At 45.1% G+C, this 18,904-nt stretch overlaps 1 protein-coding gene across 5 annotated transcripts in view; it reads left to right on the top strand.

Annotated features, from left to right (window-relative positions):
- The window catches only part of FBXW10B (F-box and WD repeat domain containing 10B), a 36,404-nt gene that overhangs the window by 4,756 nt on the left and 12,744 nt on the right, over positions 1-18,904 (top strand). For all 5 annotated transcript variants that reach the window (XM_082441352.1, XM_082441355.1, XM_082441354.1 and 2 more), the window contains 6 exons: positions 303-425; positions 3,002-3,111; positions 4,737-4,937; positions 12,645-12,766; positions 16,447-16,595; positions 17,583-17,725. In XM_082441352.1, the coding sequence (XP_082297478.1) occupies positions 303-425; positions 3,002-3,111; positions 4,737-4,937; positions 12,645-12,766; positions 16,447-16,595; positions 17,583-17,725 (848 nt within the window). The remainder of the gene's footprint in view (positions 1-302; positions 426-3,001; positions 3,112-4,736; positions 4,938-12,644; positions 12,767-16,446; positions 16,596-17,582; positions 17,726-18,904) is intronic.

Genomic DNA, 18,904 nt, shown 5'->3' with positions numbered 1-18,904 from the left:
AGAAGCCTGACCCTAAATCATGGGTTCCTGGTAGCTTGGATTTTTCCCAGCAGAGGGAGAGGAGGCCTTGAGCCAGGGGACATGCTGGGAACCACCCACCATCCTCGCTGGTCCCCCTCCAGATGTTTGGTGGGCGTTACCCTCCTTCAGCCAGGTTACACACACCACTGGCCTAGCTGGCCAGGCCCAGGCCTTCCTTGCCCAGAACTTACCCATCGTTCAGATCTTGCCAAGCACTAGTTTTTCCCCTCCTCTTGGAGTGGAAGAAGTAAGAGTAGCCATTTTCTGTTACTTTCCCCCAGGGGTCCTACACCAGGGGAATAGACCCTAATTACGCCAACAAGGTTACTATCCCAGTTCCTAAGACGGCAGATGACGGGAAGCACCTACGCGTGAAAAATCAGAAATGGAAACTGAGAACGAAGGTGGGTTCCGACGGCACCTGGGGCAAGCGACTGTGGGCGTCCTTTCCTACTGGCCATTGAAGGCTGAAGTCCAGACTCAGCCCTCACATATGGATGTCAGATATGGGAGGATGTAGGATAGAGCATATGGATGTAGGGTATGGGAGGATGTAGCATGGAGCATATGGATGTAGGGTATGGGAGGGTGTAGGATAGAGCATATGGATGTAGGGTATGGGAGGGTGTAGGATAGAGCATATGGATGTAGGGTATGGGAGGGTGTAGGATAGAGCATATGGATGTAGGGTATGGGAGGGTGTAGGATAGAGCATATGGATGTAGGGTATGGGAGGGTGTAGGTTAGAGCATATGGATGTAGGGTATGGGAGGCAACATTCCCTAAGGGAGACCACATTTGGGTGCAGTGTGTCCTTAAGCGAGTGACTTTCTCTCCTTAAGCCTTAACTACCTCTTCTGTTAAATGAGGGGGCTGATTTGGTTGTCTTCTCAGGGTTCTTTCTGACTGCAGCTCCCACGTCAGGTCCTGTGTCCATGGCATCTGTCATCTAGCGGGGAGCTCAGAGCCAGGAGCTGGGGTTTTCCTCACCACCTCTGTCCCTGCATTGAGAGGCTGCAGGGGGGTCTGTCGCTCGGGATTGAGGACATGAGGGCAGGGCTAGGGCCGTCCCCAAATGTCCAGGGTCCAGAATGAATTGAGCTTTCTGACCTCTCACTTCCAGGTTCATTCTGGTTCTAGGACGGAAGGAGTTACTTAGCCTCAGACCTCTCTACAAAATCTCGGGCAGTAACAAAAAAAGTATCGTGTCTCAAATGGAAGACTCTGAGCTCTGGGTTCTGCCCGTTCAGGCGTGGTGGTCATTCCCCAAACCAGTGGACTCCTGCCCCCTCCTCTCTGCTCAAGGGCCTTCTATTTTGAAATCTAGTCAGTGGGCCCCAAAAGGATACTTAACAAGGGTGGTCAGACTGTAGCTTTCCATAGGAAGACTGTGCAGTTTCAATTAGAAGTTGAGAAAGAGAAGGGTCCAGTTCTTAGTCTGTAGAGGCCGTTCTGGTCACACAAGGAGGGAAGGGGGCGGGGAGGGCAGCAGGATGATGGGGCCGTGGTGACTCTGGGGGGTGCAGTCACTACCCAGGTCCAGCTGAGTATTGCCACGGGAGACTGGGCACCCCGGCTTCCCAGGCCGCCTGAGCTTTCAAGGGAAGTGAGAAATCTGAATTATCATGGGACAGCTCCTGCTTTTCTTTAATGCTGGCAACCAATTAAAAGCATTAAAAAAAAAATAAAAAAAAAACTACATGGGCCAAAGAAAGCACACTTGTGGACCTGCAAGTTTTGAAGGCTTTGAGTTGGCCCCTCCACTCATTTTATAGATGAAGAAACAGAATGTCAGGCCTCCACTGGAGCGAAAGAGACATAAGTTCAAGGCTGACCCGCTCTTTCCAAGCCCGTCGTTCTGTTAAGCGTAACAAAACCAACACCCTTCTTCCTTAGGTGATGTAGCTAGTAATTGCCAGACAAACAAGGACTACCCAGACAGTGTTTGATGCTTAGACATGTATAATTCATTTAAGAAGAGAAAGAGAAACAGGTAAAGGTATGGAGAGCGGTAGGGAAGCAGTGGCACTGAGCAGTGAGGGGGCTGCTGGGAAGAGGCGGAGGCGAGTGGCGAGGGCTTCCGGGGCTGGCGGCTGCGGCGGGTACTGCCTGTGCTTGATTTCTGTGGTCTGCCTCATCCTCACGATGGGTCGGGTGAACAGCGTTGCTCCCAGTGTGTGGGTGTGGAAATGAGGCTGTGCTGTTAGAACACTTACCCAAGGTCTCCTAGCTGGTCACGGCAGAGCTGGGATTCGAACCCAGATCTTTTTCACCCCATCGACTCCACCGAGTAGCCTCCAGGCTCTCAAAGCTCAGTGGGTGAGCGAGAGCCAAGGAATTCCAGCCTGGGCTGTGAGAAGCCCGGGAAGCCTCGTTTAATTCAAGGCAGGATATCAGAGCTGCCTGAACACGCGAGGGGAAGCAGGCTGATGGATTCTTCTGGGGAGAGACTTCTGTGTGGACGTCAGGACCTGGTGAAAGATCGAGAAGGAGAATGGGCTGAGGAAGAGTGGACGGGCATGGAAGAGAAGGCTGAGGTTGGGAAGAAAACTTTGACACACAAGTGCGTAGAGCGTGCAACAGGAATTTCACATGTGACTTGAGTTCCCACGAGTACGCTCTGTACTGTCTCGTGCACACACAACAGGAACTCGAAACCCCGGCTTCTGTGAAATGGGCACCGGTGACTATTTTGCGTGCATCCTGGTCATGAGCTCATTTTTGGAAAAGTTGTGCTATCAGCAACATCGGAAGTTCGCAGAATCAGAGGTGGAAGAAGGATCAGGACCTTCAACTCAGTATTTTCTCACTCAGGGGTTCCTTTTGCTCACGGGTCCCTCCCCATCACCACGTAGCAGCGGCCACAGCCTGAAGGGGAGGAGCTCTTGGGCCCCTGTGCCCTCGCCAGGGGAGAGTCTCAGGGATGCGTGTCTGGGGTCAGGTTGCTGCCGTCCTTTGACTGTAAGTGTTCCTTTGTTAGAATGACTACGACCTGTGGACCGCATACCAGAACGAGGAAACTCAGCAGGTGCAGATGGAGGAGAGGAATGTCTTCTGTGGCACTTATAACATCCGCATTCTCTCTGACATGTAGGTACTGTGGTCAGAATCCAGGTCTCCAGGGACCCCTGAACTACCCACACGGGCATCTGAGGACTCCCATGACCTTTGCTCACTTGGAAAGGCAATCCTTCCTCACCTCAAGCCCCAGCCTCAAACCCACATGAGATCCCATTTGGAGAATAGGTGCTTGATTTTTGCACCATTCTTGGCATTGGCTGGAGTTCGCTCTCCCCTTATACATTTTCGGTACACTGACCAACAAGCTTTTGCACAATTCACAGGCATGAAATCTTTTTTAAAAATATCTTTACTGTTTAATTCTTATTTTAGAAGTAATATATCCTTATTGGAAAAAAAATCCACTAAATGCCAGGAAATGTATAGAGGAAAGGAAAGCTCTCTTACAATCTTGTCACATAGAGATAACTACCATTAATATTGATGTCTATTCTAGAATTTTTTCTTTGCCTCTGTGAATACATATTTTAAATAGAAATGAGGCTATGCTCTACATAGTTCTGTAACCCACTCTGGCAAGGTACTGTGAATGTCTTTCCATGTTAAATATGAAAATGGTATTTATGATAACTACCTAGTGTGGCATCATTTGAATATGCCGTAAGAAGACCCTTTAATAGGCAACTTTCTGCCATACTTTAGACCTAGGACTTCACTCTTTATTCATAAAGTTTTGTGCAGGCCATCATTGTTCTATTTTTGGCTGTGAACCTTACTAACAAATTGCTTCTTGACCAGCCAGTAGGGGGAAGACAGAGCAGATGGGAAAAGGCAGAGCTGAGATTTTATGGATAGTATGGTGATACGTGCTCTTTAGAAGAGAAGATGACTGGTTGAACTCTAGATAGGACAAATGGAATGAGGACAAAAATGTCAGGAAGTGCTCCTCATATTTAGAGTGACTTTACATCCCTGTTTACTGAAACAATTCCACTTTACTCTGTGGTCCTCAAATAATTAACAATAGTGTCCCCTTTCACAATGAAAAAAATCTCAGTTTGGACAATAAATTATTTGGTCATCCTGCTCATATTTTATCTATTTGCTAATAATCTTATGATTGGAAAATTAATTCAACTCACCCTGTTTTGTTGGACTGTAAGCTCATTGAGGGTAAGGTCCATTCATGTCTTATTCATCTATCTTTGTATTTCCCATTAGCACCTATTATCACAGGACTTCGCCCCTAATATATGCTCACTGGATATTGGTTAAGGGGAAAAAAAAAAAAAAAAAACCCAACAGTGGGACATGCAGTGGGTACAGGGCTTCCCAAGTGTGTTCCTCTGAGGTTTTCCATGAAAAAAGGTTGCCATGGTCAAATAAGGTGGGAAATGCTGCATACTCTGTTCTGTGTCTTGATGATTTATCATACATTAGCAGAAATTATTAAAATAGTTTTGCCTTTTGTGTTTAGGTTTTAAATCTGTTTGAAATGGATTTTTGTTATGGTGTGAGGTGGGGATCCATCAGGGACCGTTAACATTAGGCCTTGCCTTCTGCTATATCCCCTGTTGGAAGGCCCTGGATTTTCCATTACAGCATTGCTGCAGGTGAAAGGCACTGTGCTAAGTGAGTTCTAGGACGGACACTAACTCTTCTTTCCATGGCTCATCCTTTTCCTGGCAACTCAGGTGGGACCGAAACAGAGTCATCCACTATTCTGGGGGAGATTTGTTAGCTGTGTCGTCCAATCGGAAGATCCAGCTTCTGGACATCATACAAATAAAGCAGATACCCATCAAGTTCCGAGGCCACACTGGGAGTGTCCGTACCCTCTTCTTGTGTGAGGAGGAAAACTTTCTCCTGAGTGGGAGTTATGACCTGAGTATCAGGTAAGTGGTCCAAGAAAGCTGTGGTCCCCAACCTGCCCAGGCCTAAATGCAGCTTGTGGAAAGAGCATACATGCTTTTACCTTTTTGTATTTATGCAAAAGTTATCCTAAATTACACTGATTTTTAGAATAACCCACTTTTTTTTTGGCAAGATAAAAACCAAAAATTTGTATATTGTTTAAACTTCGGATGAGATAGATTTATAGCAATTATCAGATCTATTTTCTAGCTGAAGACTGTGACTCAGAAAGTATTTTCTTTAGCATTCTTAGATGAAGGCATAATTTATATTTCTTTTTATAGATTTCTTCAGGGGAAAGTAGTTTTTTGTGGGTATGGAAACAAAATAGTGGTAAATATATATATATATATATATATATATGTATATTTTTAAACAATATAACAAACACCCATGTGCTCATTACTCAGGCCAGGAAATAGGGTGTTACCATTCCCTAAATCCCCTATGTGCCTTTCTCTTATTCCTTCTTTCTTCCTCCCAACCAGAGGTAATGTTATCCTAAATTTTATACTAATTATTCCCTTGTATTTCTTTATAGTTTTGCTGCCTATTTATATATATATGCAGATACATTAATTACTTTTGTCCATTCTTGAACTTAACATAAATGGAATTGTGTCTTAAAAGTTCATCTGTACTTGATTCTTGCACTGAACTGTGATTTTGAGATTCGTTTGTATGATGTAGGTAGCAGTAATTAATTTATTTTCACTGAGATACAGTATTTTATTAGATGAATACATCATAGCTCATTTATGTACTCTTCTGTTGGCGGGTATTTGCATTGTTTATAGTTCTGTATTCTTTCAAAGAGAACTGCCATAGACGTTCCTGGATGTGTCTCCTGGTACCCATGTGCATGAGTTTTTTTATTTTTTATTGAGGTATAATTGACAGAGAGTGTTAGTTTTAGGTGTACGATATAATGATTTGATATATGCACATATTGCAAAATGATTACCACAGTGAATTTAGTTATATCCATCACTACACATAGTGACAGTTTATTTTCTTGTGATGAGAACTTTCAAGATCTACTCTCTCAGCAACTTTCAAACATACAACACAGTATTGTTGGCTTGTTTTTCTGTTCTTGCATCAAAACCGCCTTTTTAAAAAAGATAGTTTTTATAGAGCAGTTTTAGATTCACAGCAAAATTGAGAGGAAGGTACAAAGGTTTCCCATATACCCTTTGCCCCATTCTCAAGATACCCCATCAGAGTGGTACATTCATTACATTTGATGAACCTGCATTGACACATCATAATCACCTAAAGTCCATAGTATACCTTAGGGTTCATGCTTGGTGGTGTACATTCTATGAATTTGGACAAATATATAGTGACATGTGTTCATCATTATAGTATCATACGGAGTATTTTCATTGCCCTAAAAATCCTCTCTGCCTATTCATGCTTCCCCCTAACCCCTGACAACCATAGATCTTTTTACTGGCTCCATAATTTTCCCTTTTCCAAAATGTCATATAGTTGGAATTACACAATACATAGCTTTTTCAGATTGGTTTCTTTCACTTAGTCATATGCATTTAAGGCTCCTCTGGGTCCTTTCATGGCTTGATAGCTCATTTCTTCCTTATGCTGAATAATATTCCACTTTCCAGATGGACCACAGTTTATTTATTCATTCATCTACTGAAGGACATCTTGGTTGCTTCTAAGTTCTGGCTGTTATGAGGAAAGCTGCTATAAATATCCATTTACAAGTTTTTTGTGTGGACATAAGTTTTCAGATTCTTAGGGTAAATATCAAGGAGAACAATTGCTGGGTCACACGGTAAAGTATGTTTAATTTTGTAAGAAATCGCCAACTGTCTTCCAACATGGCCGCATCATTTTGCATTTCCACCAACAATCATTGAGAGTTCCTGTTCCTTCACATCCTCACCAGCATTTGATGTTGTCAGTGTGCTGGATTTTGGCCATTCAGATAGGTGTGTAGTGGTGTCTTGTTATTTTTTTTGCATTTCCCTGATGACCTGAGATGTGGAGTATCTTTTTGGGATGTCTTCTTTGGTGAGATGTCTGTTAAGATCTTTGGCCCATTAAAAAAAATTGAAGTATATTTGATTTACAATATTGTGTTAGTTTCAGGTGTACAGTAAAGCTGAAATACATACATATATATATTTCAGATTATTTTCCATTATAGATTATTACAGGATATTGAATATAGTTCCCTGTGCTATACAGTAAATCCTTGTTGTATATGTATTTTATGTATAGTACTTTGAATCTTTTAGCCCCATACTCCTAATTTATTCCTCCCACCCTCCCTTTTCGCTTTGGTAACCATAAGTTTGTTTTCTAAGTCTGTGAGTCTGTTTCCGTTTTGTATATAGATTCATTTTTATTATTTTTTAGATTCCACATGTAAGTGATATAATATAATATTTGTCTTTCTCCATCTGACTTACTTCACTAAGTATATTCTCTAGGTCCATCCATGTTGCTGCAAACGGCAATATTTTGTTCTTTCTCACGGCTGAGTAATAGTCCATTGTATATATATATACCACATCATCTTAAGCCAGTTGTCTGTTGATGGGCACTTAGGTTGTTTCCATGACTTGGCAATTGTTAATAGTGTTGCTATGAACATTGGGGTGCGTGTATCTTTTCGAATTAGAGTTTTCATTTTTTCCAGATATATGCCCAGGAGCTGGATTGTTGGATCATATCGTAGCTCTATTTTAGCTTTTTTAAAGGAACTTCCATACTGTTTTCCACAGTGGCTGCACTGTGGAAAAGTGCAGTGTAGGCAGGTTCCCTGTTCTCCACACCTTCTCCAGCATTTATTACTTGTAGACTTTTTTTTTTTTTTTTTTTTGGGGGTGCCTGTGTCCTGTCGATGTTTGGTTTTCCCAAGATATAAGCCCGTGAGTGGAAGTGCCGTATGCTCTGTAACTCTGTTTTTTAGATGTTTTAGGAAACACCATACACTTCTCCAGGGTGGCCGTTGGCAATTTACATCCCGTCCATCAGCGTAGCAAGGCTCCCATTTCTCCATGGCCTGTCCTGCATTTCTGGTTTTTCCACTTTTTCAGGATGGCCCTTTTGATCAATGCGAAGTAAGACTTCTTTGTAGTGCTGATTTGCCTTGCCCGCTTGTTTGGTTGGCCAAAAAGGGCATATGCGTTCCTTCCTGAATATATTCAGGACAAAACGCATACGCCCTTCCCGGCCAACTGCATCATAGTCGACGTTTTGCCGCTTTTCATGTGCTTTAAAGGCGATTCCAATCTACCTCTTGAAAACTGTTTCCTGCAATTCTGCCTTGCTTTCAAATCCTCTTCGTTGCCTTACCTCAATATATTTTTGGACAATAGTTATCATTTATAACCCTGCAGCTTTGTGAATTGCAGTGCCCCTGAGCTCCATTTTTCAACTCGGTTTTTTGGGAGCTGGCCGCAAAACCGCATGATTGCTTCAGGCCCTATTCTAGTTTGGGGGCGGGGGGGGGGGGCGGCAGGCTGCGCCTTTGGCTAATTCTTCTTCCTGATTGGAAATTAGAGTGACATGTGCCTTTCCAAACACCTAGAGCTAGTCTCTCATTGGTTCCCCCTCTTCCCGTTCATCCTCCGGACAAATTGCAAACTGTACGAAACAGGGTTATAGGTGCTGATTCTCCAAGTGGGGAGATTGTTAGTGAAGCGGCTGGAATGGCGAACCCGAGCACAAGGAGATGAGAAATGAGGTGCGTTTTAGAAACCTTTCCCGATCACATGGTGTACCATCCTCTGGGTTTCCCATGCATGTTTTAGCTGTAGGAAGATTCCCTTGAACCTGGAGATTTGGGACCCATGGAATGGATACCATGCAGTATTACTTTAAAGGGTCTGCATTTGCTCACCCAACCTCACCAATCCTGTCAGCCCCAAGAGTGTCCAGCCTTATGTCTCATCCAGCTGTGGGTCTAGATATGGTCAATCCAGGTTGCTTCACAGCCCCTGAACGAATTTTGTAAGAATTTCTCTCTCTTTCACTGTCTTTTTTTGTTGTTGTTGTAATTTATTTTTTTACTTGTAGACTTCTTGATGATGGCCATTCTGACTGGTGTGAGGTGATACCTGATTGCAGTTTTGATTTGCATTTCTCTAATAACTAGCGATGTTGAGCATCTTTTCATGTGCCTGTTGGCCATTTGTATGTCTTCTTTGGAGAAATGTCTGTTTAGCTCTTCCCAGTTTTTGTTTTGGTTGTTTGTTTTCTTTTTGTTGAGTTCTAAGAGTTCTTTGTGTATTTTGGATAACAGTCCTTTATCACATGTGTCTTTTGCAAATATTTTCCTCCAGTCGATGCCTTGTCTTCTAATTTTCTTGACATTATCTTTTGCAGAGTAGCTATTTTAAATTTTAGTGGAGTCCAGTCTATCAATTCTTTTTTTCATGGGTCATGCCTTTGGTGTTGTATCTAAAAGTCATTGCCAAACTCAAGGTCATAGTTTTCTCCTATGTTATCGTCTAGGAATATTATAGTTTTGTGTTTTATGTTTAAGTCCAGGATCCATTTTGAGTTAAATTTTGTGAAGGATGTAATAAGGTCTGTGGCTAAATTCTTTTTTTTTTTTTTTTTTGGCATGTGGACGTCCAGTTGTTCCAGAACCATTTGTTGGATAGATTCTCTTTGCTCCATTGTATTACCTTTGCAATCAGTTGACTGTACTTACATGGGTCTGTTTCTGGGTTCTCTGTTCTGTTCCATTGATCTATTTGTCTATTCTTTCACCAATACCACACTGTCTTAAGTACTATAGCTTTGCAGTGAGTCTTGAAGTCAGGTAGTGTCAGTTCTCCAATATTGTTCCCCTCCTTCAGTATTGTTTTGGCAATTCTGGGTCTCATGCCTCTTCCTATAAACTTTAGAATGAGTTTGTCAATATCCACAAAATAACTTGCTAGGATTCTGATTGGGACTACCCTGTTTTGTTTTGTTTTAAAGATTTTTTTTAAAGTTGTTGTTTTTGATGTGGACCATTTTTACAGTCTTTATTGAATTTGTTACAATATTGCTTCTGTTTTTTATGTTTTGGTGTTTTGGCCGCGAGACATGTGGGATCTTAGCTCCCTGACCAGGGATCAAACACGTACCCCGTGCACTGGAAGGTGAAATCTTAACCTTTGGACCGCCAGGGAAGTCCTGGGACTAACCTGTTTTAAAATTTTTTGATTTGTTTTGTATTTAGCTATGCAGTTGGAAAGTTTTAGTATGTGATGGTGGGGCAAGTTTTACACTTCACTTTCCTTTTTTTATATAACTTATCTATGGTATATATTTTTTGAGTTTTTAGGGTAAGTTTACCGACTTGAAAAATCTAACTACACTTTCAATTGGAGTTGCATTGAATTTATAAACAATTTGGGCAACACATTCATTTCTTTGTTCTTTCTTAGAACTTAAAACTTTTTCTTTATAAAATTCTTGTGTAGTCTTATTTAATACTTGTAAACTTTATAATTTTATTGCTATTTTGAGTGGTATGTTATTTTCATTTATATTTTAAAGTTGGTTATTGCTGGTATTGAGAAATGGTATTGATTTTTATAGGTGGATCTTGTATCCAGCAACCTTGCTAACCTCCTTTGCTAACCTCAAATTATGTATGTTGGTTTGGTTTCTCCATGTAGATGATCTTATCAACTGGAAATAATGGCAATATATTATCTTCTTTTCTGATACTTACACTTTTTTCTTTTTCTTTCATTCTAACTTTGCCGGCCTTATAGTTAAGCAGTAGCTGTGAAAGGCATCTTTATCTTTTTCCTCTTTTTGAAGGGAGTACATCTGTTTTTTCTCCATTAAGCATAATGCTTGCCGTTATGACTTTCTTTTATAAGTTTGCTAAGGCAAGGAAATCCCTTCCATTCCTATTTTTCTAAAAGTGTTTCTCAAATATCAATACCTTTTCTGCATAAATTACGAAAACAACCTGGACATGTGGTTGGCCATGTTGCTAGAAACAGAAGTTCAAAACATGCTTTTTGGGACTTCCCTGGTAGCACAGTGGTTAAGAATCCGCCTGCCAATGGAGGGGACATAGGTTCGAGCCCTGGTCCAGGAAGATCACAAATGCCGCGGAGCAACTAAGCCTGTGTGCCACAACTACTGAGCCTGCGTTCTAGAGCCCGCGAGCTACAACTACTGAGCCCATGTGCCACAACTACTGAAGCCCGCACGCCTAGAGCCTGTGCTCTGCAACAAGAGAAGCCACTGCAATGAGAAGCCCACGCACCACAACGAAGAGTAGCCCCCGCTCGCCGCAACTAGAGAAAGCCTACGTGCAGCAACGAAGACCCAACGCAGCCAAAACTAAATTTTTAAAAAACATGCTTTTTTTTCAGACCAGTGAGACATTGTTGAACACACTGTGGGTGTGGAGCAGGCTCTGATGAGCAGGTAAAGCCATAGGACCTTTAGGAATATTAGAAGGAAAAGCCTAACAAATCTAAAGAAAAACAGAACAAAAAAAACCATTTACTAATCATTTATTATGTGCCAAGTCTCCTAATAACTATGAGGTAAGTACCATTATTATCCCCAATTTACAGATGACGAAACTGAGGTACAGAGTGATTCAGTAACTTATTCGAGATCACACAGCTAGTAAGTGATGGACCTGGGATTGGACCTCAGGCAGCCTGGCTCCAGAGCCCACCATCTTGACATTATATTGATACTTTGTCCTGTCACAAAGGCATTTGGCTGAAGTGGAAGTCAGTATTAACGATAGTTGAGAGACCTCAGGCAGGTTTGCGTATTAAAAAACAGTGTGACTCTGGGAATTACCTGGCGGTCCAGGGATTAGGACCCTGTGCTTTCACTGTCGAGGGCGCCGGTTCAGTCCCTGGTCAGGGAACTAAGATCCCACAAGCTGCGTGGCCAAAAAACAGACAAAAACAAACAAACAATAAAACAGTGTGACTCATACACGTTCCCACGTTGTCGCTTAGATATGCTTTAGAAATGCACGTAAAATATTCTAGTGTCTCGGGTCAATTGTTGTGTTGTTCTTGTTTGAAGGTCAGCTCTACCACTGAATCAGTGCCATGGATTCTGAGCCTGGTGACCATGCTAGGGACCCTTCCACCTAATACCAGCTAACAGTTATCAATTATTTTCTACACACTGCTCATTGTTCTAGCGTTACATGCATTACTGCAGAGTTTCTCAACCTCAGAACCATGGACATTAGGGGCTGGAAACTCCTCCCTGTGGGGGGTCATCCTGTGAATTGTAGGATGTTTAGCAGCATCCTTGGACCTTGCGTGCTAGATACCAATAGCACCTCCCTACCAACTTGTGACAACCAAAAATGCCTGCAGACATTGTCACGGGGTGGGAATCACCCCTGGGGGTAGAAATCACCCCCGGTTGACAGTCACTACATTAGTGTATTTAATTCTTCACAAAAACCCTGTGAGGTAACTACTATTATTATCATCTGCATTTTATCAATGGGGAAATGAAGCTTACTCAGAAATTAAGTAACCTTCCCAAAGTTATAGCTGATAGATGCTGCCACTGGGGTTCAGATCCAGGCCTTGGACTCATAACGCTCTGCTGCCTTCCAGCTCCCTAGTGAGCTCTGTACCGTCTGATCCCTTGGGCCCTCAGAAAATCTCAAAAACTTATTGTTATTATTTTTTTTGGCCTGATTCCTGCAGATACTGGGATCTGAACAGTGGGGCTTGCATACGCATCTTCAGTGGCCACCAGGGGACTATCACTTGCATGGACGTGTGTAAGAACAAGCTCGCCTCTGGAGCAAAAGATTGCCAGGTAAAAGGTGAGAAAGAAACACCTCCAACTCTCTAAGAAGTTTCCCCAAATCCATGGGTTGCCAAAGGACTTGCTTTGCTCATTTCTATGGGCGGTCATTTATCCTTTCAACCGTCCATGTATCCGTTGACCCATTCACTCAACAACTATTGATTGAATGGCAGGTGCTGTGCTAGGCGGTAAGGAAAACAGCGCTTATGATATGGCCCTTCCGATGTGGCTTTTTATTCCCCCAAGAGTCTCATGGTCTTCTAATGGAGACACACGTAGAAATATACAATGGGGGATTATAGTAAATATGTGAATGGTAACAGTTGCCATTCATTGAGTACTAACCTTGAGACAGTCACTGCGATAGGTGCTTTGCATACATTATCTTATTTAACTCTCACAAGAATCCTATAGGGTGATTGTAAATTAACTACACTTCAATTTTAAAAAGAAGAGAAAAAAAAGAGGGAGAGAGAAAAAAACGAATCCTATGACATGGATGCAGATAAGGAATCCACAGCTCAGAGAGAAAAACAACTTGCCCCAAATCAAAGCTGCTAAGTAGTCGGGTGGGGATTTGAACCCAGGGCTGTCTGGCTCTAAAACGTGTGCTCCAATGAGCTTGTGGAGGACTAAGGGACCGTAGAAATAAGAGTAAAAGGGAAAGCACTGCAGGCAGGGCGCTCTTTGAGTGTGATCTTGAGGAGGAGTAGTTCCACACGCAGAGGGAGAGTGTAGAGCGTTCCAAGCAGAAGGAACACCTCAGGCAAATCACAGAATATTGAAAAAAAATGAAGAATTTGGGGAATTTTTCTTTGCTCTGTACAGCTGGGCTGCAGCGTGTGGTGTTGGAGATCAGGCGGGTACGTTTGTCTGGGGCCAGATTGTCAAGGGCCTTCTGCGTCGTGGTTGGAAATTGAACTTTATTCTATAAGACGTGGGGGGCGGTAGATGCGTTTTAAGCTGAGGATTGATATGATGAAATGTGTATCCAAGAAAGATTGCTCTGGTGATATCGTGGAAGAAGGATTTGGAGAGGTGGTGACTCCAGGGGACAGGGGGCAAGTTAAGGTACCTACTCATTCTAGAGAACCTGTGATGTCTTCAGAATATCCGAGAACAGGCAAGTGTGAAGACGTCAGATGGATGCGAGTTTACACGAGATGGTACAAAGAGAAGGGAGACTTCTAGAAGGAGAACTGGCGGGACTTCAACACTAGTTGGAGATGAAAAGTGAGAGAGGAGGGCAAAGGGTGAGGCCAGACTTTAGAACACAGGCCTCTGGGTATCTGGAAGTACCGCTAATGGAAACGGGGCTTCAGAGGAAGAGTCGAGTGGGGGAGGAAAGGAAGAGGGGATGAAGTCTTCCATTTTGGACACGTTGAGTGTGGCAGGCAGAAGAACGGCCAACCAAAGATGGTCACGTCCTAATCCCGGACACCGGCGGCTGGGCATCTTGTGCCTCGCATGGCAAAAGGGACTTTGCAGATGTACTGAAATTAAGGACCTTGAAATGGGGAGATGCTCCCGGGTTGTTGGTGTGGGCCCATGGGTAATCACGTGGATCCGTTATAACAGACATTTTCTTACCTGTGATCAAAGGGAGTCATGGCTATGAAGAGTGGTCAGAGAGATACAGTGTTGCTGGCTTTGAAGGTGGAGGAAGGGGGTCGTGAGCCAAGGAATGTGGGTGACCCTAGAAGGTGGAAAAGGCAAGGAAATGGATTCCTTCCCGCCCACCCCCGAGAGCTGCCTCCATAAACGAACACAGCCCTGCTGACACCTTGATTTTAGCCTTGCGAAGTCGTGCCGAGCGTCTGTAAGATAATCCATGTGTTGTTTTCAGACACGAAGCTGGTGGTAATCTGTTACAGCAGCAATAGGACGCTAACACACTGAGCGTGGGATTACCGCGGACATCCGGGGGAGGGCAGCAGGAGGTGGATGCAGCCCCAGATGGGTCAGCTTGGTGGTTACCCAGTACAGTGAGAGGTGGAAGCCCCGGGTGTGGGTGAGATTTCCTTTGCAGAGCAGGAGGAAAGAGTGAAAGAGAAGAGAAGCCAGGGCCTCAGGAACCCCACAGCATGTTAGGAGTGGGCGGAGGAAAATGACGGGAAAGGGACAGTGGGCTGGTGGGACACACACGGATGCTCGGAGCTGCCTGGGAAGCCTTACTCCCTACCTCTTTGCCCTCCCCAACTGACCGAACGTCTCATTGCCGTGATTGCTTTGAGGGGTGAAGCAGAAAGGATGAAGGATGAGGCTCTGAAGATGGAAGGGTGGACGTGACCTCCCACTCAGCTGAGAGAGTCCTGTGGGCTATCAGCAGGGCTATAGGGCAAGGGGAGTTAGGCCCTCACCTCTGGTGCAAAATTTAAGGGGACAGAAAAAAAAACTCAGTAATCAAGATGCTTATTGTAATGCAATATTTTAAAAGTCAAAATTAACGTGCAAAATACACAATGAAAAAAGTATCCGAAGATCTCTCATTCCACCCTAATCCTGGCCCCAGCTACCAGCCAGCCTGCCTGGGCTCTTCCCACCTTCCTGGGTTACCAAAATAGAACAAAAAGGAGACAATTAGAGACCTGAAGTGTACCCCCGCCCCCCACTTTAAAAATTCTTTAAGTCAGGACACCTTACCAATAACTCTCTTAATTCATCTTTCAATTTTCCCACTTCTAGTTTGATAAAAGGGCCACTATATATTTAAAAACAAGTGTAGAAAATTGTACTCACATAGTTCTGGTTAATGGTTAGGAGCGTGGCCTGTGGACCCAGACTCCCTAGGTTCGAATCGCAGCTCAATCTGCTTACCACCTGTGTGATCTTGAGCAGGTTACAGAACCTCTCTGGGCCTCAGTTTCCCCATCTGTACAGTAAGGAACAGTAACAGCTCTGCCTTGTGAAGATGAGTTAATGCCTGTCAGGCGCTTTGAGTGGCGCCCGGCTCACAGCTAGTGCAGCGTGGATGCCAGCTATGGTTACTCGCCGGTCCTAGGCTACGTGTTCTGTTACCCGAGGAGGAAGGTTCTTCGGGGGCTTTAATGCCCTCACCCCTGAATTCGTGGTGCCTGCTTTCAGCTTCTTCCTTTAAGCTCGGCTCTCCCACCCACCCAGGGACACATACCCACCCAACACTTACAGAATGGGGTGCAGTGGCTCCGACGCTGTCTGTGTAGCAGCAGCAGTAGACCTGCCCTGAGCTGTGACAGTCTCGCAAAAGCAAAATCCGAAAGTCAGATTCAGAAATATTTTAAAATGTGAATGAGGAGAGACAGCTTTCTTTCCTTTGGGGGATAGAAGGTGTGGGTCAGGAGCACAGCATCCGGGAGGAATAAGGACATGAACGTCTGCCATGATTTTCCTGAAATCCACTCCACAGGAAGCGTTTTTCAGGCTTATTAGAGATGAGGAGGCTTATTAGACATGAGCTGTCCGACTCTTGGACCCCGAGGCTAAGTTCCAGGGTCAGAGCCGAGGTCCATGCGCTGCCGGCTCTCCTAAGGGCTGTGTTCGGGGAGCGCTGGGTTGCAGGTACATGGGCTGTGGGTAAGCCTCTGGAGCTGCTGGGCCAGGTGAAACCTTCCGGGGTCTGACACGATGGGCTCGGCTGGTCTTAGCTTCTGCGATGCGGTGTGGAGCCCCACTGCCGCCCTCTCCGTGCACCTACCCCTCTCTCCCCCTCCCTTTCAGAGTGGGATATAGAGACAGGAAAGTGCCTGAAGACCTTTAAACACAAAGACCCCATCCTGGCCACCAGGATCAATGACACGTACATCGTGAGCAGCTGTGAGAAAGGGCTGGTCAAAGTGTGGCACGTCATCACGGCCCAGCTGGTGAAGGTGAGGGGCGGGGACCGGGGGGCGGGGCACTGGGGGTGAGGGGCTGGAGGACACTGGCAGTCCCCCTCCAGGTAGCTCCCCAGACTGCCCTAGAGCAGTTGAGTGACAGTCAGCTAAAGAGGGTGGTCCTGAAAAGGGGGAGGGGAAGGCCCCCCAAGAAGGGGCCATTCTGAGCCAGTAGAAGGTCAAGGCCCGCGGGAGCCGCATTGTCATGGGTGGGTGGTGGCGGCGGAGGCTGCATTCTGACTCCGCGTGGTACATGGGCTCGGGATCTTTTAACAGCAGCACCAGTAAAGTGCCTTCTCCTCTTCCGGAACATTCCAACCTGATTCTGGTGTGGGGTATAGGAATGAACAAAGCCACAACTGTCTTCCTCCTTCCTCTCATGAGAAGAGAACATTGGCTGTCTAGAAAGTGATTGTTCACACACAAAAAGCGTTCTCGCTGGATTGGGAGCCCCCTGGCCCTAGTGGGCGGTGGGGAGATGTCCTTTGTGCCGGGACACGGAATCACAGTGAGAAGCCCTGGCCTGGCTGGCAGGCTCTTGCCACCAGTGATGTCGTCACCGTGGTCTGCCCAGCAGTTGCAGGCACAGGGAAGCCCAGCTGCCTCTGGGTCCTGGCAAGGAGCTGGGGCTGGAACACCTGAGCCTTGCCCTTCTGGCAGCAGAGGAAGGTAAATCGTGGCCCTCTCTGGCACTCTAGGAAGGGGGGGCCTGCCCCACCACAGACCCGCCGGGAGCAAGGCCTCTCCCTGCTCACCTTCCTCCTTAACTCGGGAGAGAGCTCCGGAGAGCGGGGGGCATGGAGTCTGCTGGCCTCATTAGAGCAAAGGCGCGGTCAGCTCAGATAAGTGCTAAGTGGTGGTAGCCACGGATTGGTGGAGTGTGGCTTTGGGATTCATCTCGAGAAGCCTCCAGCTCTGGCCTTCAAGAAGTCTCAGTCTGAGCTGAAGACGGGCTGAAAACAGAGGCATCTTTTCTTGCAGACGCTCAACGGCCATGAGGGAGCTGTGAAGTGTCTGTGCTTCGACCAGTGGCATCTCCTGTCGGGAAGCGCTGACGGCCTGGTGATGGCCTGGAGCATGGTGGGAAAGTACGAGCGATGCCTCATGGCCTTCAAGCATCCAAAGTAGGTGCCAAGGAAGCCGCGACCCAGGTCCTGCCCCCCTCTGTTTCCTGCCAGAGCCCAGACTTCGCTCTTCGGCAGATCGGTCCCCTCTGCTGACCTTCTGTCGCCTCTGCTCCTCGCCCGTCTCCGCTGCCTCTTCTTCTGCCTGTCTCCCACTCCGACCACCCCCTCTCCTGTCCTCCCTTATTTCTCTTAAGAAATAATACTAAATGTGGATTTTGAGAGGTTATTGAAACTTTACACTTATGGCACATGGGATAAACTTGTATCTGTTACCTACCAAACTTAGGAATATTGGCAGAACTGTCCCCCAAATAATGCCAGCTCCAGTAAGCTTAAAATCTTGGAACTGCGTGTTCACAAAAGCTTAATATTATCCAAGTGCCAAAGGTTTAAAAATAACCAAGGGCTTAAAGAAGGAGCTCCCTTAAAGCCTGCGGGCTCGATTCTATTCCAGGACAGCAAATGGATTTCACGGTACACTTCCAATCCCAGTTTAGTGGTGGTGGCTGCTTGGAGCCAATTAAGAAGTACTCTGAGGCCACATCTAAGCTTATTTGAAAGGGTATTGTGGTCAGTTAATGGTTCTGCCACAGTCATGGGTTTTACAGGCTGCTGTATGCCACTCCTGTACTGCATGAATAATGCTTCTTCCCCTGAGTGCATTTTAAGAAATACCAGGAAACTAAGTGCTGTCCCAATCGATTGAAAGAGTAAGTGGGCCTTCCAGGAGGATCTATCACGGGATAGTTATTTAGTGAAATATGGCCCTATATTTCCTTGTACCCTCACAGGAACCTCTTGAATGGGCAGACTGGCTTTGTGGGCGGTGGAGGGGGATATGGGCGTTTATGTGTATGTTCTCTCTCTGGGGTGTATGACTGCATTGTTGACAGGTGGGTGTCAGGAAAGGCCAGTGTTCAGTGACTTATCCAACCCTTGGGTGATTTATCAGTAAGCTTCTCAGCATATCATCTGGATTGTCAAAACTTGACCTCAAGGAGGGACTCAAACTTTGTGATGTCGCCTGAAAATTGTAACTATGCGTTTTTCAAACCTTCCAAGCATGATTCAGTAAGATTTAGTTTAGTTATTGGAAAATAATTGTTCCCAGCAGACTCAGCAGTATGTTCAACATTTCATCAATCTATGAGCCTCCCACTCTTCCTCAGCTAGGAG

The sequence above is a fragment of the Balaenoptera physalus genome (genome assembly GCF_965194825.1).
Source record: "Balaenoptera physalus genome assembly, chromosome: 20".
Taxonomy (NCBI): Eukaryota; Metazoa; Chordata; class Mammalia; order Artiodactyla; family Balaenopteridae; genus Balaenoptera; species Balaenoptera physalus.
This window is presented reverse-complemented; position numbering and strand designations above follow the sequence as displayed.